Source organism: Nematolebias whitei, chromosome 6 (genome assembly GCF_014905685.2).
Source record: "Nematolebias whitei isolate Nwh7 chromosome 6, NemWhi1, whole genome shotgun sequence".
Classification (NCBI taxonomy): Eukaryota; Metazoa; Chordata; class Actinopteri; order Cyprinodontiformes; family Rivulidae; genus Nematolebias; species Nematolebias whitei.
The window spans coordinates 42,698,917-42,724,075 of NC_056503.1; the positions used below are offsets into that span (position 1 = coordinate 42,698,917).

The 25,159-nt window shown below is 39.0% G+C and overlaps 1 protein-coding gene across 1 annotated transcript in view; it reads right to left on the minus strand.

Moving 5' to 3' along the window:
- The window catches only part of LOC119410734 (rho GTPase-activating protein 42), a 130,092-nt gene that overhangs the window by 13,936 nt on the left and 90,997 nt on the right, over nucleotides 1–25,159 (minus strand). Inside the window, exons 5-14 of the mRNA XM_037677633.1 lie at nucleotides 17,146–17,247; nucleotides 16,768–16,878; nucleotides 14,532–14,636; nucleotides 12,959–13,088; nucleotides 12,526–12,626; nucleotides 10,892–11,001; nucleotides 6,789–6,867; nucleotides 3,833–3,872; nucleotides 2,735–2,797; nucleotides 2,506–2,580 (exon numbers count right to left, since the gene is read on the minus strand). Coding sequence (XP_037533561.1) covers nucleotides 2,506–2,580; nucleotides 2,735–2,797; nucleotides 3,833–3,872; nucleotides 6,789–6,867; nucleotides 10,892–11,001; nucleotides 12,526–12,626; nucleotides 12,959–13,088; nucleotides 14,532–14,636; nucleotides 16,768–16,878; nucleotides 17,146–17,247 — 916 coding nt within the window. The remainder of the gene's footprint in view (nucleotides 1–2,505; nucleotides 2,581–2,734; nucleotides 2,798–3,832; nucleotides 3,873–6,788; nucleotides 6,868–10,891; nucleotides 11,002–12,525; nucleotides 12,627–12,958; nucleotides 13,089–14,531; nucleotides 14,637–16,767; nucleotides 16,879–17,145; nucleotides 17,248–25,159) is intronic.

Consider the following 25,159-nt stretch of genomic DNA (forward strand, 5'->3'; position numbering starts at 1 on the left):
GAAATGTATGCAAACAAGATTACTTTGGGTCATTTAATAAGGTAATGACAAAATAACAGCAGGTCATGATGTTGTTAAACAGTTGTGCCACAGAGAGGAGCTCTTCCCCCACTCTGAACACACCACAGACACATCGGACTAACCAAATGTTCCTAACCCCAACCTGGGTCACAGAACATTAGACGTGAGTTCTTAATACTCTCCAGATACTAATTTAGATTTGAAAATGAATCCTTATTAAATATTTTCACTGTGACTGTCACAAAGAATGAACACAGTACTCATGAATAAATACCAATGATATTATGGATGTTAAAACTGTTTTTGTTGAGATTATGTTCATGTTTATTTGAATTATTATCATTTGTTGCACATTTAAACTGGGGTAGAAATAATAGGCTGATAACAAATGGGTTCACAAGCTTTTGTCATTTTCATTTTGTAGGTTGGGAGTTAAAATGATTGCGCCAGATGAGTTAGAAGTTATAAGAAGGAAATTAAAAAAAAAATCATATATATTATTGATAATTCTTTGAAATCTTAAATAAAGCAAGCTTTTGACTCCAAAAATACCAGGTTGATGCAAACAAACATTAATTAGCCAATACAACAAGGGTATAATGACAATATGATTAGCCATAACATCAATTATACTACTTTAACACCTGCTGCCTTTAATGGCAGGCGATCATGTAATTTCTTGTGTCACCAATAACTTACTACAGCCAAGACAAAAAGGACTAAAATGAAGTCACTTTGAGCTAAGCTTTGGTGAGCTATGAGCTAAAACTCATACTTAACCCATTTTGTTTAAAACTTTTGACATTCAATGCAGAAGACATTATGCATGCTTTTAAAATAATAATATATTTTTAAAATGTATTAATGCATATCTGCTATTTTCATTTATTGTAACAGTATGTTGAAATGTATGCCTGCCAGGTTCTGGTTTATCAATGGGAGAAAAAAGGAGTCGAGGTATGGATCCAGGCGTCTGGATAACCGATAACACTGGGAACCCTGTCCTTCTAAACAAAACGTCTGGCTGAGGCCCAGGGAAACTCCACTGAGAACGAGACATGACAATGGACCCACAAGGAGTCAGAACACAAGAGGATCTTTAAAGGGTGGAAACTAATTAACTAAACTGGAACCATCTGGGAAAATTAACTGGAGGGTAACACAGAGGGCAATACGCTGAAAGAGAACACAAAGACCCTGAAAACACAAAAAAAGGTACGAACACAAAAACATATCAAGATAATGCCAATAAATTATGTAATTAGTAATATATCTTCAATTTTTGTTTATTTTGTTTAAACTAGTTTTTTCAGATGGAGTACAAGTACAGGTATTTCAGTATGGGTACTTGCTGATACTGAGTATTGACAGAGTAGTTAATGAGTTATTACTTATAATTACACAATGACTATAGAAAAATATGTTTTTATTAAGAACACAGCAAACATTCTGCTGTCAACATCACCTTTTATTTGAAAAGACCTCTAAACTATGGACATTTTTTAAAAAATGGCCTCTTTTAATTGCAAACGGAAGAGGAAATGATGTCACTAAGCATAAAGTGGTATCAGTTTGAAGTATCAGGGTGTTCGTATGAGTATAAGTGGCCACCGCTAACCAACAAGTTAGCTTTGCTAATCCAAATTCCACCAACTAAAAAAGTAGCTTTGCTAACATTAAACCACTAAACTGGTAAAAAAAACAAAAAAAACAGTGGAAGCTAAGACTCAACTGCTAACTGCTAAGACAACGTCACTCATCATCGTCATCTGTACGCATAGTCAGCCAATAGTGTACCTAACAAACTCTTGGAGACATGCCCACAACAGACCGGAACAAGCGTGTGAATATTGTTAGTGGACAACGTTAGTGAAACCTAATTTGGCAGAAGCTAATTCTGCTAACGATTTCCAAAGTTGTGGTGGCATGGTGGAGCAGTTGGTAGAGCTGCGTGCAGGTCGCCAGACCAAATCCCGGCCAGAAGCCTTTCTGTGTGCAGTTTACATGTTCTCTCCGTGCATGCGTTGGTTTTCTCCGGGCACTCCGGTTTCCTCCCACAGACCAAAAACATGCAAGTTAGGCTGATTGGTAACTCTAAATTGTGAGTGAGAGAGTGAATGCTTGTTTGTCTCTGTGTCCCTGTGATAGACTGGAGACCAGTCCAGGGTGTCCCCAACATTGCACAGCGATAACTGGAAATGGGCACCATTGACATCTGTGGCCCAAAAAGTAAAAAATGGGTAAAAGATAATGGATGGATGGATTTCCAAAGTTAGAAAAAATACTAATCTGCTAAACAAAAAATGAGTTCTGCCATTAGCAGATTAGCAGAACTGTGCCCATCACTGAGTATACTGTAAGTATGAGTACTTGAGGCTGGTATTAGGACACCACTAGTTTCAACTGCGTATATTTGGTGTTCGATGACCCCTACGGGCGTCCCGACAACTTTTACAGCCATCATGTTAAATTTCAGCTACTTACAAAACACGGTGCTCATCAGCTTCTGTACTTTAGAGTTGACCCCTCCGATTCTGTACAACCCCATTGTGTTTATCCCTATGTTGTAAAAGGAAAGCACAAAGGACATACACTGTCAGTTGAAGTATGGCACATGCCACGGCAAGTGAATGAAAAATAAGATAATCATAATCATAATTAGTGCCAGACAAATAATCTGACACATGAAAGCCTGAACATTTAAAAGCCTCACCTCTCTTCTCAACCAGGTCAATGCATTTCCTTATGAAGTTAAAACCTGCCTCATTAAGATATGCTGTAATAAAACACAGGAGGAGGGTTGACATGTCATTTAGTGGTTGGGTTAATTACACATCATGTTGGAATAATCAGCTTTCCCTTATGCCTGTGCTCAAACTAACAAGATTAACCACAAAATTTAGCAAATTAACTGCAAAAATGCACAGTGAATGCTTTTTATTCAGTGATTTTGATGAAAGTTGCTGAAGAAGCTGAACCCAAACTGTACATTTCAATTGCTGAACCATCACTACTTGTTTAATATGAAAAGTTGAATATGGAACCAAAAATAATTGAATGATTTGCGGAAAATTGCAAATAGCAAGAAAATAAAAGCCAGCTTGGAGTCAGAAGTAGCAAAACGCCATCACCGATCACCAATTTTGATTTTGGCTGATACGATTTTGTTTTATAAGCAACATTGTCAGGTGTTATGTCACAATGCACCTTCAATTTTCCAGTATTATTTTTATTGAAAAACATACCCTTGAACAATAGAAACTTTTTTTTAACTGGTCATGAGATAGTGCTCTGAAATATAAATGAAGTTCAGACAATTGTTGTTAAAACCAAAAAAATCGGTTTCTCATGCAAGTATCGGCTGATTTCCCAATATTAAGGAAATCGGGGCGGTGCACCCCTTAAAATATGCAGTCAAAAATTGCAGAAAATGTTAGCTTAGAAGCAAAAGTGTTAAAACTTGATCAGTAAAGCACGAAAGTGCTAGAATAAGCAAAACGCTTGTTAAAAAAAAAAGCCAGAAAAAGCTAATCTAGAGGCAAAAGTATCAAAATGCTAACAAAAAGCAGGCTAATGCTAGCTAATAGCCAGAAATGGCAAAACACAAGCAAAAAGCAGAAAATGCTAGCTAAGAGCCAGAAGTAGCTAAATGTTAGCAGATAACAACATACCATAACAGATAACAATAGACTACTTAGTTTCAGCTTCTTCAGCAGATAGGCGTTCACACTGCATTTTCGCAGGACATGCAACTTCTGCTAGTTAATTTATTTTATCGATAAAAGAGGTTTGAAAAGATAAAAACACTTACTTTCCTCCTTTTTGCTTAATATGGCTGGCAGGTTGTAAATCTGAAGAAAATATGGGAAAAAAATTATCAAAACATTGTTTCTAAATTAATTTTAGACAAACAAAAAAAAAATTACACCACTGTCCTTGTGCTTTAGGTGATCTTTAATGTTGCTCGCTATCGAAGTTAATAATGGTTTTGCCTTTGTGTCTGTGTTCATTCGTCTGTACTAATTATCTCATAAGCAGTGGTAGGATTTTAATAAACCTATTAAAGCAAAAATTCAATATGAATAACATCTTTTGGAGTCAACCCAGTTCAAGACGGATGCTACAACTAATCGATGTTAGCCAGTACAACAAGTGGTACGCCGATGTCCCCCATCGCTGAAGGATTTGAATTGTGACCATTGGTAGTTTTCCAGACGAGTGTTTTTTCTGGAAAAAAACTTTAACATTTTTAGTGCAAAATATTCAAGTGGATAGGAGTTACATTGTGTTTAAAAATAGAGGTAGTTATTTATTTTTTTGCTTGTGTGAGGCAGTGCAGGGTGACGGATCCTGACAAATGGAAGGAGCAATTTTATCCACAATCAGGCACAATGGAGTAGCCAAGGTAGAGCTAATGGTGGCCTTAGTCATAGATTAAATTAAATTCAGTTCAGTTTATTTATATAGCGCCAAGTCGCAACAGAAGTTGTCTCAGGGCACTGAACAAAGGCAACAGTGGAAAAATAAATCCCTCCTAACAGGAAAACCTCCAGCAGAACCAGGCTCAGGACGAGCGGCCATCTGTTTCGAAGATTGGAAGCCCGGCTGGAAGATTAATCTTCGGCCACCCCAAGAGCCACCTCAGGGATAGGGACATTTTTTTAAGCCTAGATGCAGCTACACTGCAAAATAAAAGTTGGCACATTGCTTATTTTTCACGTTATCCAGCTTCCCTAGTTTACATATATACATATAGCGGATCAGCCAACTTGGATTTTGACGTTGTAACCCAAGTTTTGATAATGAACTTTCTTGCGCCTAGATGTAGCCAAACACCAAAATGGAAGTATGTACCGCCATATTTTCTTTCATTCAACCTTTATTTATACAGGTTCATCCCATTGAGCCTCGGGGACTCATTTACAAGAGAGACCTGGTTTTACCAAGGAGTGATGACAACAGTGGACAACAAAGACAACACTTGACAATCATAAAGGATGGCATACAAATTTTTATTTTATTTTAATTTTTTTTAACAAGTGAAAATAAAATGGTAATTATAAGTAAAAGTAGCAACAAAAAACCCCCAGCTAGGTTGTAAGGCGGTGTAGAAAACTAAAAACATAAGTCATACGTGATATAAGCGATATCACGATCGCAACATGCACGGCTGGATGGATGGACGGAGGGTATTTCATATCCCCCCTCTTGGCCCCGAGATGAGGGACAAAAAAGGCTTTAACTTAGTCAATTTTAAGGGAAGGGAAGTCTGAGATTGTCATCATTGTATGTTTCCTTACAATGGCAAAATTAGTTCTCCTAATTTAACCCATCATGCCTGAGATACATCCAGGTGGAGCAGTGGGCAGCTTTGTGGGCTGCCCCGGGAGCAGTTAGGAATTGGGTGTCTGGCTCAGAGACACCACGACATGTATGGTTGGGAGTCGAACCGTGACTTTCTGGTCCCAGGTCGGCTGCCCTGCCTCTACCCCATCTCGGACCCCAAGATACAAAGATTAATATACTGAGTATTACGTATTGTATTAAGTATTAAGATACTGAGCTAAAGATTTGTAGTAGCGAAGGGTCATAAGGCTATACATTGTGAAACATCTTGCTAAAACTTTAGCATTACAGTAGTCCCTCGCTACTTGGCGGTTCGTTTATCGTGGATTCGCTCTATCGCGTTTTTTCAAAATAAGATGGGACATGACACACAACTGGCTGAATGATGGATGAGCTGCACGATCAGCATGAAAATTTTATTTAAAATAAATTATTTTTAGTTGTTTAGCACCTGCTGCACATTTGTGCAACTCAGAGCTCCAGGAAAAGCTTCCTCCCGCAGCTTTGTGCAGCCCTTCCTGCTGCAGCTGAACAGCTGATCAGATGTTCATTGTAGAGCAGAAAAGTGGGCGTGGCCAAGAGCGCTTGCAGGTGGCAAAGAGCAAAGGAGGAAGGGAGTTGACATCATGACATTCTGTGCTCTTTTAGAGAGTTTAGAAACATTGTTTAGAATAATGCAAGAGTGTGGGAAGGGTTTAAAATGCTTATATATATATATATATATATATATATATATATATTATATATATATATATATATATATATATATATATATATATATAACAAATAAACTACTACTTACTACTTGTACTAATATTTCTACTTTGCGTTTTTTCACTTATTGCGGGTTTTCAGGGTACGGATCCTCGGCGATAAACGAGGGACTACTGTACCTATTAACATTAACCATATTAGACTGTTAGCAAAATATCTAATGAATTACTAGACAGATTTTACTCAGAATTCCAAAAAGTGATTTTCCAGTTATTCAGCTAACTTTGATTTGGTAGTAGCTGAAATTCACCCTCATACATACTTCAGTCACTAACAGATTGCACCGTGTTTCGTAATATTGCATAAGATTGCACATAATGTCTTTTTTTTTTTTTTTTTACAAAGTTTGACAAAACAGCTATAATTTCCTCCCTTTATTTTATTTTTTACCATAAGATGATGCTATTTTAGAAATTCGGCCTGAAACGTGGCTGGGGATATGTTTTCCTTCAAAGACGCTCTTTAAATCACGCTGATTTTCTTTTTAATAAAATGAAACCTGGTCACCAGAAGAGGGTGCCAGTGCCAAATCCTTTGGTCATGGTACAATTATTTCCCTCATCAAAGTGAGCATTAAAACGTGCTGTGGCCAAAACGAAGCCAGCACAAAATAAATATTTCAAAGATAAACAGGCAGAGATGCTCACCGGCTCCTTGCCATCCATGGCTTCCAGCCACAGTCTTCTGTTGGACTCCGACAGTGCCTGCAGTGTCATAACGCCATGCCTGGGAAGTTTTAGGAGAAAAGCTGGTCTCAGTATGATGTCATTGCTGTGGGGCCTCTGAACAGACCATGTTTACACTGGCTCATTCTACTATAAAAGGACTAGTGGAACAAAAATAGCTCGTGTGCAAATGCCTGACTTGAGACTGTGTCCTCACTCAGCTCTGTGCTTCACATTTCACTCCCAGTTAAAAGCCGCACATGCCTAATGTTAGCGTGATTCACCTTCTGCACCCAACATGCATTATTTGTCTGTGCACATTAAGAATCTGCAGCCTCCTCGTGTCTTCCAGAATCTCATCAAGGAGATATTTGCAAATGATTTGAAGTGAAGCACTGCTTCAAGTTGCAACTATAAACAATGATCTGGTGACGCTGGAAGACAAAAAGGACTTCACCATTAAAAACATGGGGAAATTAGCATGGAGCTAATTTTATTAGCGTTTGTTACAATTGTGAGATAATTTCAACCAAATTAAAAAGATTGTGAATAGCAAAAAAATCAGGTTTTGAGTTAATATTAATTTATTAATTCACACTTCTGATGCACAAAATATTTTAAAGTATGTTTTAACAAACTATGAGCTGACTATTCTATCCTGCCATGAAAAGCATGTAATCATACCTGTGTTTGTTCGTCTGTTAGCAAAATATCTCATGAAACCCATGACCGATTTTGATGAGGCTCTCGGAAAGTAAACATTGGATGCACATCTACAAATTATTAACTTTTAGAGTCGACCCAATTCAAGATGGTTGCCAGAGCTAATCAACTATGGCAAACACAAAAAAAGGCCGTAAATCTGTCAATTTTACAGAAACTTTACTAAAATTTGGTAAGGTGGTAGCTGAGAGTTACTCTCAACACATAATCTGAGCACCGAGGAACAGATAGTTGAAGATCATAGTTTAAAACGTTAACACTAAATAAAGTCCATGCTCAATAATCCAGGTATACAATCCCAACATTTTTCAGTCAGGTCATCTGGACAGTTTCTTTTTTTTTTTTTTGTGTTGAAACGTTTCACTTTCCATCCAGAAGGCTTCATCAGTCAAGGAAACACACAAAACAACACTTTGATTCTTCCCCCAACAGCTTACTCCAAAGTGGAACAAACCAGTTATGTTGGTGCTAAGATGGTCTCTTTGTCACGCCCCCTCCTCCATTGCTGGCCCTCTTCCTTGTTGACGGTCGTGTCAAACTGGTTGAAAACAACAAAGTCCATGCTCAATTATCCAGATATACAATCCCAACATTTTTCAGTCAAGTCATCTGGGCAGTTTCTTTTTTTTGTGCTGAAACTTTTTGCCTTCGATCCAGAAAGCTTCAGACTTTGTCATTTTGATGAAGCCTTCTGGATCGAAGGTGAAACGTTTCAGCACAAAAAAAAAAAAAAGAAACTGTCCAGATGACCTGACTGAAATATGTTGGGATTGTATATCTGGATTATTGAGGATGAACTTTGTTGTTTCAACCAGTTTGACATGACTGTCAACAAGGAAGCGGGCCAGCAATGGAGGAGGGGGCGTACCAAAGAGACCATCTTAGCACCAACATAACTGGTTTGTTCCACTTTGGAGTAAGCTGTTGGGGGAAGAATCAGTGTTGTGTTGTGTGTTTCCTTGACTGATGAAGCCTTCTGGATGGAAGATGAAACGTTTCAGCACAACAAAAAAAAAACAGAAACTGTCTAGATGACCTGACTGAAAAATGTTGGGTTAACACTAAATGTTGGAGTAAACCGTGTCCGTCTGTTAGCAAAATATCTCATTAAAAACAGGACGGATTTGACTGAAACGCAAAACGAAACATTAGTCACACATCTATAAACTTTCAAGATGGCTGCCACAGCTAATCACTCATGGCATCAACACAGCTTTTCAGATACTGAACTAAACTTTGATATGGAAGTAGCTGAGAGTTACCCACAACACGTGCTTTGAGAGCTAACAAACTTCGCAGTTTTTGGTGAAGCAGCATTGCTGCTAAATTTCACGTTAAATCTTTCGAATTTCGTCAGGGATCCCATACGAAATTTAAATTCTTCACAGTTTCAAAATCTATAGGAATCAAATTATTAGGAATTTGGCTGAATGAACTGTTTGAGCGCGGGATGGCGGGTTCAATCATGGGCAGGCCAAGGGTGTGACAGCATGTTCGAGTTCTAATAAGGACGGATGAACGAGTTTGGAGTTGGGCCTGTGTTGTCTTTATGGTTGCACCCTTTGGGTATTGCAGTGGAAGATAAATGAGTTCCCTGCAAACAAACTGCAGTTGCTGTCCATGCTCAGCAACGCTCACCGGGGTTGAGCAGAGCAGGGCTTAACACTGCTGTCCAGTAATTACCTGCAAAATCTTGCTTGCTTTATAAGCCGCGGTATAGATCTTAGTGATTAGCTCACATGAAGCCTTCATAATGGACAGCTTAGTCAGCTGAGGTCGTGTTATTCAGCAGAGAGCTTTGTGCAGGTTTGTGATCTTATTGTGCTCTACAGGATGGTTTATTAGGATATAGAATTGCAGATTTGACACATAAATATAAATCAACAGTGAAATCCTTTCATAAAGTAAATAGATTTTCAACTTCTAAAAGAGCCGATTTAGTAAATCAAAGCTCATATGAATGTCATTATCTTTTCGCTCATATTGATCAGGTGAGGCGGTGAGAGAGGGCACCAGCAGTAATTAGATTTGAATGGAAGAGGGGGTGCACGCATGCAGCACATGCAAAATGCTCTGAAAGGGCAGCGCTGGTCTGGTCACATACCGGACTTTACAGAAAAACTGAAGCGGCTTGAAAAGAGTTCCACGGTAGATGTCATTTCTACAATGACACGGACACAGAGAGAAGACGGCATGGCTTCAAAACAGATAATAAATATTGGACGTTGCAGACATTCAGCAAACAAGAGCTTGTTGACGGAGAGGGGGACACGGAGAACATGCAGGACACAAATGGAGCTCGAGACTTCTAACGTTGGTTAATCGAGGCTTTGACGACGTTAGCCTAGGCCTGTCACGATAAACAATAAATCAATCGCATGATAAATGAAAATTATCAACCTCATTTTCATTTATCGGCTTTATCGTTTCTTCGTCTCTCTCTTTAAACTCTTTAAAATCCATGTCAACCGTCCTAAATCACGTTTTTGGATCGTTAAAAGCAGCTAAGCTGAGAAGCTAAGCTAGGAGCTAAGCTAACAGGCCGACCTCAGGGAAAACTAACTCCGTCTTGTCGAAGCTCCAAAATTCACGGTTGAAACCTGTGCCTTTGTGTAAAAAGTTATTTTTCTCTACAAAAAGAAGCTGAGAACTTGTTTTACTGATTTTCTATTAAAATCTTTGTGTGAAAAATGCTATTCTAAAGAGCTCAAACCACACCGAGCATCCGCCATTTTGAGAACCCAAGAGAGACAGCCCATGTCACGTCAAGGGGCCTCCCTCCCATTTTTCTTAAAGAGAGACGCTGCTCGCTCCCTCACTATCCATCCTTCGGTTCAAACAGTCTTATACTGCCATCCGGTGGTCAAAAAAAGGTACTACATGCAAAAATAACCATTTTTTTTCTTAAATTTGACAATAATTAGTAATTATTGTCAAATTTCAAACCATATTATTGTTTATTGTAATAATTTCTGAGACAATAAATTACCCAGCAAAATTTGTTATCGTGACAGGCCTACGTTAACCCAACCTGAATTCGTCTCGCTCTTTCAAACGGGGTGTAGGAGTTAAAGAGAAAGACAAAACACATGAGAACAAAACATTCCACATGCAGCTCACTGATCGTAGAAAGAAAGTTGTACAGTATTTGAAAAATAAAAAAAGGAGTTTTATATAAATCCTTACCTATAACAGGGTAAGTAACACTATTTTAATGATTACCAACTATTTTACATAGTACATGATTTATTAAGATCAAATGGAAAACAAAGCATGGATGTGAAGGACGCAGCATTAAAATTACATTATGTTTATAAATGTAATATGCACAAAAGACACTATAGTGGAGTTGTGTCACGGACCTTCCAGCCACTTCTATGTCAAAGCAGAAACGCTTGTCGATGGAGTCAGTTTTCCTCCGAATGCACGATTTGAGCTTGAAAATCTCGGGCTGACTCGGAACAAGGCCGTTCTAAAAACAGAAACAAAAAAAAGACAAAAAAACAAAATAACAACAACAACAACCCACATTATTCATCACAACAGCAACAATATGAAATTTGAGATAATGGAGGTTTTATCCCAAGTTTTGTGTAAATGAAACTAAATGTTAGTCAGATAAAAGAATGCTGAGCATTGAATGATCTTGTTGAAGTTTGCTAAAAAAGCAGTGAGTTATTAAAACTAGAAAGTTCCTGGAGAAATGTTGATGGGGACTGCCACATGGAGGCCATTATAAATTTTTGATTTGTGTTGGGGTTTGCGCTCAGCTACCACCTTACCGAATTTCAGCGTAAAATGGCAAAATATCAACAAGTTAAAGTCATTTTTTCTTTTAAGCTATAGTGGCCATCTTGAATTTTTTAATTTGGATTCAGTATGTGATGGGGAAGGTCCTCAGCTATAACCACACCAAATTTCAGCTTAATATCTCTACAAATGGCTGATTTGCAGTATTTTTCCTTTTTAGCTCTTGGATATTTGATTTGCAACCAGTCTATGAAAAATGCCTAATAAAAACGGCGTCTTTGTTTGCAAATTATGTTGCCATGGTAACTCGAAACGCCAATAAAAGGAATGAGCCGGTCATTCTGATATAACATTTGTGGGGTTACACGTTGCGCTTCAGACCACATTAAAGATGATGGAAGAGTAAGATATAAAGTTAAGAAACCCTTGGCAGGTGGATAATAATAGGTGGCTGCCAAATAATAGGCAGTCCCCAATTAAAGGCTAACATGAATACAATTTTAGCCAAATACTAAAAGTGCCAGAACAGTAGCTATAGGCAGTAGCATAAGAAAATAAAAATAGAGCAGAAAGTATCCTGACGCATATTTCAAAGAGAACAATGTTTCAGAAGGAATCGAGTTTGTTTTTAATGAAAATTTATTTTTAAATAAATGCTCATAGTTTGCAAAGTATAAGCTGCAAAAACAAAAAGTCCCAGCACCCTACTCTTGAGGTCAACATTTGGACGGACACATTTTTTTTAGATAGCACAAAGTCTGCAGAAGTAGCCAGACTGCAAAACCTATACACAGAAAAACAACAATGTAAATGCTGACTCAGCATTCACACAGTGATTGTTCATTTAGAACATATCCATGCAGAGACGTTACTGATAGTTTTTTATACATAAAAGGTCAAATAATTGGGGTTAATGCATTTGAAGTGTTCGATAATATATACAGTCAGCTCATCTGGTGTTTAAGTTTTCCCTTTTTGTTCTTTGTAGATTTTGTCATGTTAGTACGGTAGTTTTCTGTTTTTTTTTCTTGCAGTCCGCCTTGAGTTAACGAGTCATTTGTTTTCTGTGCCACTTCAGTAGCTTTGACGGTTTTCCTTTCTCTCCCTCGGGGGGAGAGAAACACGCAGGCTTTTTGTTTCACCCACACAGATTACGCTTGCTGTTTTTTTTTTTTTTTTTTATCTCTCAGCGTTTATCATATGAATCTACAAGCGAAGCGAAGCGAGTTGAACTGCACTGAATTACCTGCTTCCCAGCCGACTTGTTTTCAGCGTTGCTCATGGTGAAAGTCTTGCTGCCTTTCTCGTACGTGCAGTAGTGACGTGTCCAAGTGCATCCCAGAGGACCTGAGGGTTAAATACAGCGTAAGCTTGAACTATTTGCCTGAATCAAAAAGCACCCGGAAAGACTTCTAATAAATCAATGGCTAATTAAACGGTTATAAATCAAAAGTTGTTTATAACTGCTGATAAAAATCTATTATTTGTGGCACCACCCCTCCTACATGCATACACATTTCAGAGCACATCAAAGTGAATCTGTAAATTAGATGAAGAATGAGATTTGTGTGAGAGGATCTTTTCTAAAGAGGCTGGGGAAAACTCGACATGTTAATGGTAACGGATGTAAAACCGTGCACCTCTAATTGAAGTGGGAGTGAGAGGCCTGGGAGACTCACGCTTCTCTTGGACGTACAGGAAGCCCTCCATCGTCCACTGGCCTGGGGGCTTGTAGTCCTGATCTGCAGACCTTATCCTCTGCATCAGCTTCTCCACTTCCTGCTTGGTGCTCACAAAGTTGTTTCGTGTCTGTGCATAAAACAAATGGTGATGTTAAAGGGATATCGTGGCCATCCTAAAACTGATCTATCAATGGTACGTTTTCATGCACGATGTTAATCATAAAGCACGGAGTATGGAGAAAAGGGCAGAGGTTTCTGTCCATGCTAGGCTAATGGCTAGCCAAACAACTTCAATAATTTTTTTTAAGTTTAGTTTTTCATGCTTATAAAACAACTGTTTCTATACCAGTATCAAATACCACTATGTTATCTAATTTAAAAACCTCTACGCTTTTGCATGACGCCATTTGTCGACCCTCGTTGCAGAGTGAAAAAATATCCTCCCTCCGTCCGTGCATATTGTCAGCATGGTAACTTGGAAAAATAAGTGAGGTACTGACTTTCATTTTGTTGTATGGCTACATCTAGATATAACTTGTTTCCTCAGATGGTTGGGGGTGGCCAGTGGATGGTCAAAGATTAATCCATCAATGGCCACTGCCATTGCACCTGGTGGATAAAATTGCTCCCTCTGCTCTATGGTTCCCAACCATGGTCCTCCAGGAGCATTCCTGTGCATATTTTAGTTGTTTCCCTGCTTGAACACGATAGTGTTCTTCCAGGACCATGGTTGGGAACCACTGCTCTATAGGATCCGTCATTCTGCACTACCCCCCCCCCCCCCCCCCCCAAAAAAAAAAATCCCACTTCCTCTTCTTATACAGTGTAACCCCTTCCCATTGAATCTCTTGAACCAAAAACACTAAGGTGTACTTGCATTCCTTGTTCAACTCCAGTCCAGAAAAACCCTTTTCTTAACTAAACAACTACTGAGTAATATGAGTGATATCATGGCTGACAAGGTGCTAACTACTGATAAGTATTGGACAGAACATGTCTTTAAAAATTACCAAACTACCCCTTCAAGTTGTTATTGATGACACAAACCCTAACCCCAACCCCAACCCTACCAAAATATTGATTAAAAAAATGATTTTATTAATATAGTGGAAAAATATACTTGGCTAGAACTAAGATCAAGATGTGGTGTCAAAAAGGTTAGCACAAGACTGTTTTACAGCTTAAAGCAGAGTGCTGAGACAACCTTACCTTTCCCTTTTTACTATTAGAGCTTCCTACATCAAGACATGGAGAGAGGGTTATAGAGTGAAAATTGTCAGAGCAACGCCACTGACATTTTGGGTCAGAGAAAAATTTGGACCCTCAGGCTGAAAGCATTGAGGTCGCAGTGTTGGAAGCAAGGGGCATGGCAGTGGCTGTAGTTTTATTTTCAACTCTTAAGTGTTTTTTGACACAGTGCCATTAAATGGCCTGAAGTAACAGCCTGCAATGCTACACTGAAAACATCTATCCTCTGTGCAATTGCACAGTGGAAAGTCTGCTTGGTATATCAGGGGTATGATAAACTGTAGTGTCTGATTATGTGGCTGGTCGCCTTGTTGAGACTTACATTCTGTAGGTTGAACTGGAGTTGCTGTTTGTATGGGTCAAATTCATGAGCCAGCTCATATCCTTCATGGTAGAACGTAAACAAACCCTGAAGAAAGGCCAGGAGCTGGAAGAGAAATATTAGTAAACTGGGAGGTATTTAAATAATTTACATGGAATGATTTTTTAAAATTTAAATAACTAGTAAAATTGAGAATCCCATCAAGTATTCCTTTATTTCATCATAATGATAAAAAAATGAATCTGTTGCAAATAAATAAACTTTCAATATAACACTACTATTGATTGATTAAGATTGGTTTAAATTAACATCTCTCTGGCAGCACTCAGTTCATTCAGATCAGATTCTTCAATCCAATCTCCTCTGGAGTCCCTCAGGGCTCCGTCCTTGAGCGTCTTTCATTCATAATTATCTCCTAACCCTTGGTCATCTCCTCCGTAAATACAACATAAACATTGCTACATAGATGACACCCAGCTGTACATTTTCACCAAGCCTATCTCTTCGCGACCTCCCACCTGCATTTGCGACTGCAAACAATAAATCCAAATCTGATTCTCCTCCAACTTCCAGCAGTTAACAATGTGACAGATTCTTAATAACAACTGACAAAACTAGAATGATTTCCTGCCCAAAGGCAGTATCCTCCTTGACAGCACTCTCTCATTCCAAATGCCCATTAATAATACAATCATGTTTGTATACTACACTCATCCCTCACACCAAATAATACAGCTGTTTTGGTGCATGCACTGGTCACGCCAATCCAAATAACTGTTAAAGTCCTTCTCTTTGGTTTAACTCCAAACGTTGCTTCTTCAACTTGGGTCAGCCCAGTGCTCTGTTGCAAATGTTATGACCAGAACTCCTTCCTTTAATCACATCGTTCTCATTCTTCAGCAGCTTCATTCATCCTGTTAAATCTTGCATGGACTATAAAATTCTGCCTCTCATTTTGTCAACCATTTACAGCCTTGCTCCTCAGCAGTTTTTGAATCTTTTGCAAATTACCACAGTAACCTGTGCACTTAGGTCTTCCATTCATCTTACTGTTCCCCGAGTCTGTCTGATCACTGCGGGGGTCCTAGCTTTCAGCCACTCTGCCCCCTGCTATGGGAATTCCCTTCCACTTGACATTCTGTACCTCTGAGACTTTCTCCATTGTCAAATCCCACCTGAAAACAGACCCGTTTAATTTGGCCTATTCACTCTAATTTTACACAGGTTCCTTTAAATAAAATATAGTAACAATATTACTATAACTACATTACTTCATTCGCCCCACTCTGGGCCCATGAGCAAGGCCCTTAACCCCACCATGTGCTCCCTAAACAGGTCTCTCTTGAAAATGAGTTCTCGTGGCTCAATGAGACTAACCTGGATAAAAAAAAGGCTAAATGAAAAAAAATATATATATACTTATGTGCTATTAGTCATTTTATCATTTACGTTTAATTAAAAGTGAAGATAAAATGCTACTGCTACATTTTCTATGTGTACTTCTTATCACTTTCAGGGGAAACTTGGTGAATTTAAACATTCACAGCTGCTGAGGCTTTTAACGCTGCAGATAAACTGAAGGCAGGGGGAAAAAAGTTTCAAAAAGTTGTTGCTTTTTATAGCTGACAGATATTGATCTTACTTTCTGTATAACATACAAACATCCTTGACTCTTGTAGAAAAAAAAAGCATCAGTAGTGTAGCTGGCGGAAAAACTGATCTCATCTCAAGCACAGAGGATCCCACAAACATCCAGCTGCACTCAGTCAAATCCTCAGACACAACCGCTGATTTGATTTCTAGGCTGAGGTTTGGTATATCAAATGAACAAGGATGAAGCACCTTATCTGTGCTCTGATTCATCACAGGCGAGGCTGAGCCCTGTCATTTCCCCCCACCACTACCTGCAGGCAGGAGATTTGCATTTCTGGCCTGGGTTGTGGATGAGTTGCCAGTGGATGTAAACAAATGGGAAAAGGGCCTTTAAAACACACACTTGGCCCACATTTCACATATTTTAATATTAAATACACACACAAAAAAAAATCAATATTATTTTCCAACTTTTAAGACTTGAAATTGTATGTGTGCATGGAGTTTTATACAATCGTGTGCAGTTTTGAGTGTATGCCACTTAAACTAAAGCTAAAAAAACCCCAAAACAACTGGTGCCTCTTTGTGCATTTGCAACCAGCCGAGCCAGAACGATTTTTAAAAAAAGCTTGCGTTTTCTTACCGGCTCGACAAACTCAAATTTCTTCTTCTCTTGCACTTCTTGTATTTTGAAAACGTACTCGAGGGACGCATCATAAAAGAGTTGTCTCTCCTTGTCAATCTGCATGTCGGCCTGAGAACGAACAAACAAAAAGCGCTAGTGCCTTCAGAAAGACACGGGTCAACCTGGGAACGTGCACGGAGTTAATGCCTGCATTTCTGCACAGAAAGCGGTGTGCACTGAGGGAAGTGAAGATCAAAGAAAAGTGCACACACACACAAAGGTACCACACAATATAGCTGTTTTTTTTCTTCTTTCTTTTTTGAAGACACTCAGCCGACCATAAAACAGAATCATTGAAATACATGTAAGGGATGAGGAAATTTGTTTTGGTTTTACCTCCTGCAGATACGCCTCTTTCTTCTTGGATGACACGTTGAGGTGTCTCTCAAGTGTGGAGTAGTATTTCTCTGTTTCCTTATCAAATTTCTTCTTTACCTCCTAAGACACACAAAAGGCTTACACATTACTTGGGAGGAAGAAAAAAACAACTCTATCTTTGATCTGTGGCGTGAGACCGAGTTACCACTAGGTGGAGGCCTAGCTACAGTACATTTTCCCAAGCTGCCTGCCGCCTTTCATTTCCAGCTCTGTCAATAGATTATTGTAGGTCATAAAAGTGGCATACGACATGTGTAATGACAAGCCAGCAATGTCAGCATCTCTGTGTTTAATCGATAAAGAGAGCCCCGGTTGGGCACACAAGTCCAAAGCAAAACACATAGCACGGTAAATCACAAACAGAATAATGCATCTAGCACAGAGAGAGACAAGAGCAACTGCATGCTGTTAACATTTCCCATCCCTTGATATGCACTCCTGTCTACCTCCAGGAATAAGTCAAGCTCAACGGTCACAAGTCCCAGGATTCGGACAGTGTTTCAGAAGGCTTTGAGAAAGACGCAGGAAATGTGCTGTTCATGGCAGATTCACATCTAGACCAAGAGATTTAACATTCTTCCCCAAAAGAGAGAGAGAGAGAGAGAAAAGGATCCGGTTTGCAGGCCTTAATCAAACTCAACCCAAGCAGGGAGAGATCCTCTCTGGATGAGGGCATTCATGTGTCTCATCTGCAAGTATGACCTCCAAACCCAGGCTTAGTGCTTACGTCTCTGCATGGAGAGAAGGAGGACAGACACAGGGGTGCAGACAGGATGGAGAAAGTGCAAAGAAATGTCCACTGGAAGCAGACCCTGCTTTTTTGTTTTCATCCTCACAGCCCTGAAATTTAGCAAGTTAAATCTACCGGATAGTGTTTTGTCTCAACAACTCCCACTGAGGAATTCATAACAAGACACAGCAATGCTCCTACATACCTACAGCACCAACAAAAATCAATATATAATCTCATGTAGTGGCATCCTATTTCTATTTTTTCTTATAATGTCTGGCCCAGAAATTATCTTTTTAGGAGCAAGCGGAAAAAATATAAAAAAAATCCATTCACTATGTGCTTCATTTTTAAAACAAAGAAAAAAGTAAACCGCATAATAAACATCTGCTTAAAACACACAGACAAGAATTCAGTTTTCCCAAAGAGATTCATTTCATTCTAAGGAACAAACAGCAGTTTACCATCTATTTTTTCTTTTCTTCCTTTTGCCTCTGCTGGTGAGGTGATATTATTGTGGTACTTGGTGAGCACAACCAAAACCCTCAGGAAAACACACACACATGCACACACACTGGGGATCACATTAAATTAAGAGCTTTAGCTGAGCCCAACAGTCACAGCAGGACTCTCCAATGCACCGCTGACCAGATGATCATGCCAGAAAACACTGAAAATAAAACAAATATATATCTTCTGTACACCTGGAGCAACTCTTTCACAGTTTCAAAGAGCGCGCAGTGACTCAGTGCAATGAACTTGTGAGGCAGAGTCAGTCTGATGAAGTCACCCATAAAATAAAGTTGTGTTTTGATCCTAGCAGGACATGTATAAGCTGGTATGACTGTTGGTATCTCAGCAGAACAGTGTTTTTGATGGCTTGTTTGTGTCCACATCTTTATTTACAGCATTTTTGTGCAGTGAGAACAGAAGATGGGTGAATGGATAGCATGTACTTTACAGAAAGTTGGCGCAAAAGAATAAAAATACTTTGAAGCTCAACAGGTGGGGACAGATACTACAGTATGTATTTTATAGTTAGGCTTGCATCCACATGGAAACAGCACTTTAAGCCCCTGAACTGTATTTTTTAAACTTGGTTCCAAAGTGAGAAAAACTGAATGCCATTTATGTTCATGACAATCAAACTGGGTATACTGGGTCTACTCTACCTGTTTGTATTTGTATTTGCTTCTATCTTAACATGTGTTTTTCTTTTTTTGTCTTTCCTCCTATATAAAGTACACCTGGACCTGCCGTTCTTTGTTTGTTTCGACTTCCTGTTTCTCTCAAACCCAGATGGTTGAAGCAGATGGCCGCTTGTCCTGAGCCTGGTTCTGCTGGAGGTTTCTTCCTCTTATGAGGGAGTTTTTCTTTTCCACTGTTGCCATTGTGTTTGCTCAGGACGGGAGACCACGACAAAGTGAAGAACACAATCTAGTGGTTTCCTTAGGTAGAGACTTTTTACTAATTAGCCAACAAAGTCCATGCTCAATAATCGAGGCATACAATCCGACAATTTTCAGTCAGGTCATCTGGACAGTTTCTTTTTTCTTTTTGTTTTTTGTGCTGAAACGTTTGTTGGTTTTGAACCAGACTGACACGACTGTCGATGAGGAAGAGGGCCAGCACCGGAGGAGGGGGCGTGCCAAAGAGACCATCTTAGCACCAACATAATTGGTTTGTTCCACTTTGGAGTAAGCTGTTGGGGGAAGAATCAGTTTTGTGTTGTGTATTTTTGATTGATGAAGTCTTCTGGATGGAAGATGAAACGTTTCAGCACAAAAAAAAAAAAAAAAAAACTGTCCAGATGACCTGACTGAACATTGTTGGATTATACTAATTAGCTTTTTTATGTATGTGAATGTTTCTGTTCAGTGTCCTGAGGTGACTTCTGTCGGGATTGGCACTATATAAATAAACTGAATTGAACTGAATTAATGACTGAATATATATGTTTGTGCTGCAGAGACTGGTTTTCAACTACAGCAAAACCTTCATGCAATGAGCAGATTAGGTGGATAAACAATAACAGCAGACCAAAAACCCTTATACTATTACACCAGATCCTCTAGGTTTTATCACTTTATTGAACTGTTATTAATACAAAAAAAAAAATACAAAAAACAACAACAACAAAAAAACAACTTTATATATATATATATATATATATATATATATATATATATATATTTAAAATGTGGAAAAAGAAACAGTTTAAAAAGACTAACAATTGTGTATAATAATTTACCCAGCTATCCCTCTGGTTAAATCTTCCTATAACTTCTTTATGTCAGCAGATTATAGCTGACACGACTCCCAGTAAATATCATTTTAAAGTGACAAAGAAGAAGTTACACTTTGTCGTCAGTCCACAAAACATAAATCTGTTTTTGCTCCTGCATTCACTAACCTCAACTTTTTGTTTTCATGCTCACATATTGAAACCTCTGCTCCTCAGTTCTGGTGTACAGTAGTCCCTCGCTACTTCGCGGTTCGACTTTCGCAGACTCACTCTTTGGAGGTTTATGAACGATTGTCAACTTTAACATTAATCACGTGATTGGGACATTATGCGATAAAAAGTTAATGAAAATAAACTTTGAACAGGTGCTGCTATTTTGTAGTTTTCTTTCAGTAAGCCTACATTGTAAGGCTAGTCAAAAAAAAACTACACTACCCAGAAGCCAGCAGTGCTTCCGACCGCTGTTTTCTGCCAAATGGAGGGAAACTTTTGCAACGCAAATCTAGACTATCTATTAAACTCCTAGAACTGACAGGAAACTCACAAATAATCCTGAAGCTTCATGAAGCTCAATTTTCCACGTACACATCAACCTGGACGGGGCGGTGGGCTTCGTCGATGCAGGGTTGGTCTGCAGAACCGGAACTGAGCAGCTGGTCTGAAGAGCTGATAAGTAAAATTTTGCAGTACTGTACAGTACATATACGTATGTCGTTAAAATTACGCGGGTTTAAGAATTTAGAACATTACAAGAGAGCGGGAAGGGTTTATAAAGCCTTAAAATATATATAAATACTTTTACTTTGCACTTTTGCACCTATTGCAGCTGAGTGAAGCTGACACCCCACCCACTTCCAAAATTAAAGCAAATAGTCTGAATGGTTAGTGCTCCGTTAGTGCTTGTTTGTGCCGTTAAAATTTTCGTTTGTGCTTCTTTGGTTTAAGAGATATTAAAAGTTATAATTTTGACCTGTAATAGACGCTCAGGCGCGTTCACGCGTCCTCAGGCGCGTTCACGCACACGTCAGGGCAGAGCGTTTACTTAAGGCGGGCGCGCGCTCCGGCTGTAATTGTGTGGATCAGATTTGACAACAAAAACACAACTGTCGTAAATGTTTCCTTTTAGTACCTGATTGCGGTTATAAAGGACGCGTGAACGCGCCTGAGCACGCGTGAACGCGCCTGAGCGTCTATCACAGGTCAAAATTATAACTTTTAATATCTCATAAACCAAAGCAGCACAAACGAAAATTTTAACGGCACAAACCAGCACTAACGGAGCACTAACCATTCAGACTATTTGCTTTAATTTTGGAAGTGGGTGGGGTGTCAGCTTCACTCAGCTACCTATCGCAGGGGTTGGACGTTACCACCGCAAAAATCGAGGGACTACTGTATATTCATCACAGTGTTACATACAGAGCTGGTACAGTTACATCGTTTGGGTTGTTTTCAGTTTCTGTGTGGATGAAAACATTTCTACAAAGGTGTGTGTTTAAAAGGAAAAAAAAAGAGCTTTTTGGAAAAACGGCATTCCCATGTGGACGGGGCCTGTTACCAGCACAGGAGAGCAATCATCAAGTGATCATCAACAGAATGAATGCACTTGCCAACACAGTGAAAGTGCACAGAATGCACATGAACCTACCATTTGGGAGATTTCCTTATCTGATTGCTTTGTACTCACTCATGAATAAATCAGATGCAACAGGAAAATATTCAAATGCAGATTGCTTTGTAGTGGAATTTATAACCGGTGAAGCCTCATGCTGCTGTTTGGAGACTTTAAATGGCAGCTGTATCGGTGGGAAACTTTGTTAAATTCTGAAACCAGAACTCTGGAAGAAAAATAAACAAGAACAAATGCTGTCCTCTCGTTTTTTGTTCGGTTTTTCAGAAATAAAGATGTTGAGAACTCATACAAAGGCTGAGAAATATGGACACTGGCAAGTTTTCACACTGGACATAACGAGCCGCAGGGCCATCCTTTCTGAGCCTTTGAACACCATGGCAACAGATGTAAGCTGCAAGGGAAGTTAAACATGTCTTTGTATGTGTATAGGCCTTACACAATGGATGAATAGAAAAGAATGCAAACTACCATAAAGTTATTCGACACTTTTTAAGCTTTTTGTTCAACACCTAGTGCAAATATCACTGGCTAGACGGACAATATGTGAAGCATATTTCACCACAATTTCAATATTAAAAAGATTTTCTGAGCAGTGACATGAAAGGGAGCTGGCTGCGATGTATCTATGAGCTCATTAGGGATCGCTAATCAAAGTACGAGTCCAGGCTGGTAATTAAACAGCAATGACTGAGCTATTTTGATGTTCCACTACCCATGAGATGATCTTAGATAAACAAGGGAGGCAGATAGAACACAAACGTGTAGGTTAAATTCTTGCTACTTTACTGAAAAGCCAAAAAAAAGAGCTTTCTTTAATACCTAAACACCCTGAATTTCAGAGATGCTGGCCAATTAGCAAGAAATATTTACAACATCTGGTCAGGAAGAGTTCAAAAATAAATACAGAGGCTTCTACATACGGCAGATCATATATGGACTGTGGAGAAGTGAAAAATGAATTTCAAAATGTAAGCTTTAATCGTGTTACTTACAGAATTTGGATTAAATATACAACTAGAAAATGTTAATAATAAAAATAATATGCATGCTTTGGTGGAACACTGTGAAATTTAATTTTGTGTTTGATCTATAACTTTGTTAAAGTTAAAATAAAAGTGCATAAAAGGTTAAATGCTCATAAATTTAATCTTTAAAGGTTCCCTTACTGTTATAACAGAAAAAAAGAGACTTTTGACCAATTCTGCTGAAATATTGGTCTATACCGTCTCCTATAAAGATACATTAGAATAATTATTATTAACCTTTATTAACCAGACAAATCCGATTGAGATCACAGATCTCTTGCAAGGGAGGCCCACACAAACACAAGGAGAACATGCAAACTCCACCCAGAAAGGCCCCAGACCCAAACTGGGGATTGAACCCAGGATCTTCTTGTTGTAATGCAACAGTTTCAACCACTAATCCACCATCCTGTCAAATGTCTTCAGCTTACCCTGTCAAGATGAGCCTTTATAGAGTATTTCTTACTACAAAAACCTGAAATAACAAGTGGAAGAAAATAATTTCTTCCATCAATCAACAACATGTATTTATTACTAAACTGAGCCAACTTATTAAAATATCTTTATCTATAATAAGGGCCAATGAGACTATTATGCAAATTGTTAAAATGTATCATATAATGGCTTCTCAATCAAACTTGACAAGTCAAAGATAAAATTATAAAATGAACTTTGACTGCTGCCTAGCCATGTATTTATTTTATCATTATGAAGACTGTTCTCACAGAAATTTGGCTTTATTAAAAACCGGAGGCATTGAGAAAAGTCAGAGAAAATTCATTTTCCTGAGGACAGACAGGAAACAAAGCCAATCTGTCCTGAACTCGGAGCCACTTCCAGGTCAAAAGAGGAGTAAAAACACTGGAAGCAATTATTGTAGGAGTACAAGCTGTCATAATATTTCTGCTTTCAAAATGGTTCCCTGAACAGCAGATACTTTTTCAGTTAGGGAAAAGAAACCTGGAATCGAATAACGTTTTTGATACTTACTGGTAATGATTTTGGAGCTAAATCTTGTGTAATTCATCTATTTTCTGCAGAATTTATTGCTTTTATGCATCTCCCTATATATATATATATATATATATATATATATATATATATATATGTGTGTATATATAGATACCGATCATGGAACATCGACCATGAGATCATGAGATCCTCATTGCTAGGTTGGAGCAGTGGGTGGGCATCACAGGGTCAGCCCTCAATTGGTTCAGATCTTACCTCACTGACAGATCCTTTTGTGTCTCCATCAAGGATTTTAGTTCTGCAGCGACAGAGCTTAAATGGGGGGTTCTCCAGGGGTCCATCCTGGGTCCCCTCCTATTCTCTTTATACCTGCTGCCGCTTGGTGCTATTTTACGGAAACACAACATGCCCTTCCACTTCTACGCCGATGACTGTCAAATTTACTTCCCCCTAAGACACAATGGCACATGCTCTATTCAACCTCTGCTCGGCTGCCTGGCTGACATAAGGGACTGGATGGCTTTCCATTTCTTAAGTTTCAATGAAAAGAAGTCTGAAGTCATGTTGTTCCCTCCCAACGACACAATCACAAACCACTGTATCGACCTCTCCGCTCTAACCCTGTCAGAAAAACAGAGTCACTAATCTGGGAGTGATAATGGACCCTTCCCTGAAACTTAACAGTCACGTAAACATGATTGTTAAATCATGTTTCTTCCAGCTGAGGCGGCTGTCTAAACTGAAGCCCATATTGTCCAAAAATAACCTGGAGACAGTAATACATGCATTCATTACATCTAGGCTTGATTACTGCAACTCGCTTCTGTTTGGTATCAGTCAAACCTCCATTGCACAACTATAACTGGTCCAGAATGCACCAGCCCGATTTTTAACCAGTACAGGCAAAAGAGAGCACATTACACCAGTTTTGGCCTCCCTGCACTGGCTATCGGTTCACTTTCGAATCCAGTTCAAAATACTCCTGTATGTCTACAAATCACTGAACAGTCCCCCCCCCCCCCCCCCTCCCCCTGACCTGCTACAACCGTAGCAGAGGTGACAGGGCCTTCTCTGTAGCAGGACCAAGACTTTGGAACGAGTTACCTTTGTTTGTCAGACAGGCCCCCTCCCTCTCGGTTTTCAAGTCCCGTTGAAAAACTCACTACTATTCAGTAGCTTTCAACACCAGATGATCTGTGTTTTGAACCTGTACGTTCCACACTGGTTTGTCGTCATTATTTGCATAGTTTTTATGTCTATATTTCTGATTTACTGCATTTTGTATATTGCTTCGTTGTTCTGTCTGTACAGCACTTTGGTTGGCCTTGTCGGTGTTTTAAGTGCTCTATAAATAAAATGGTATGGTA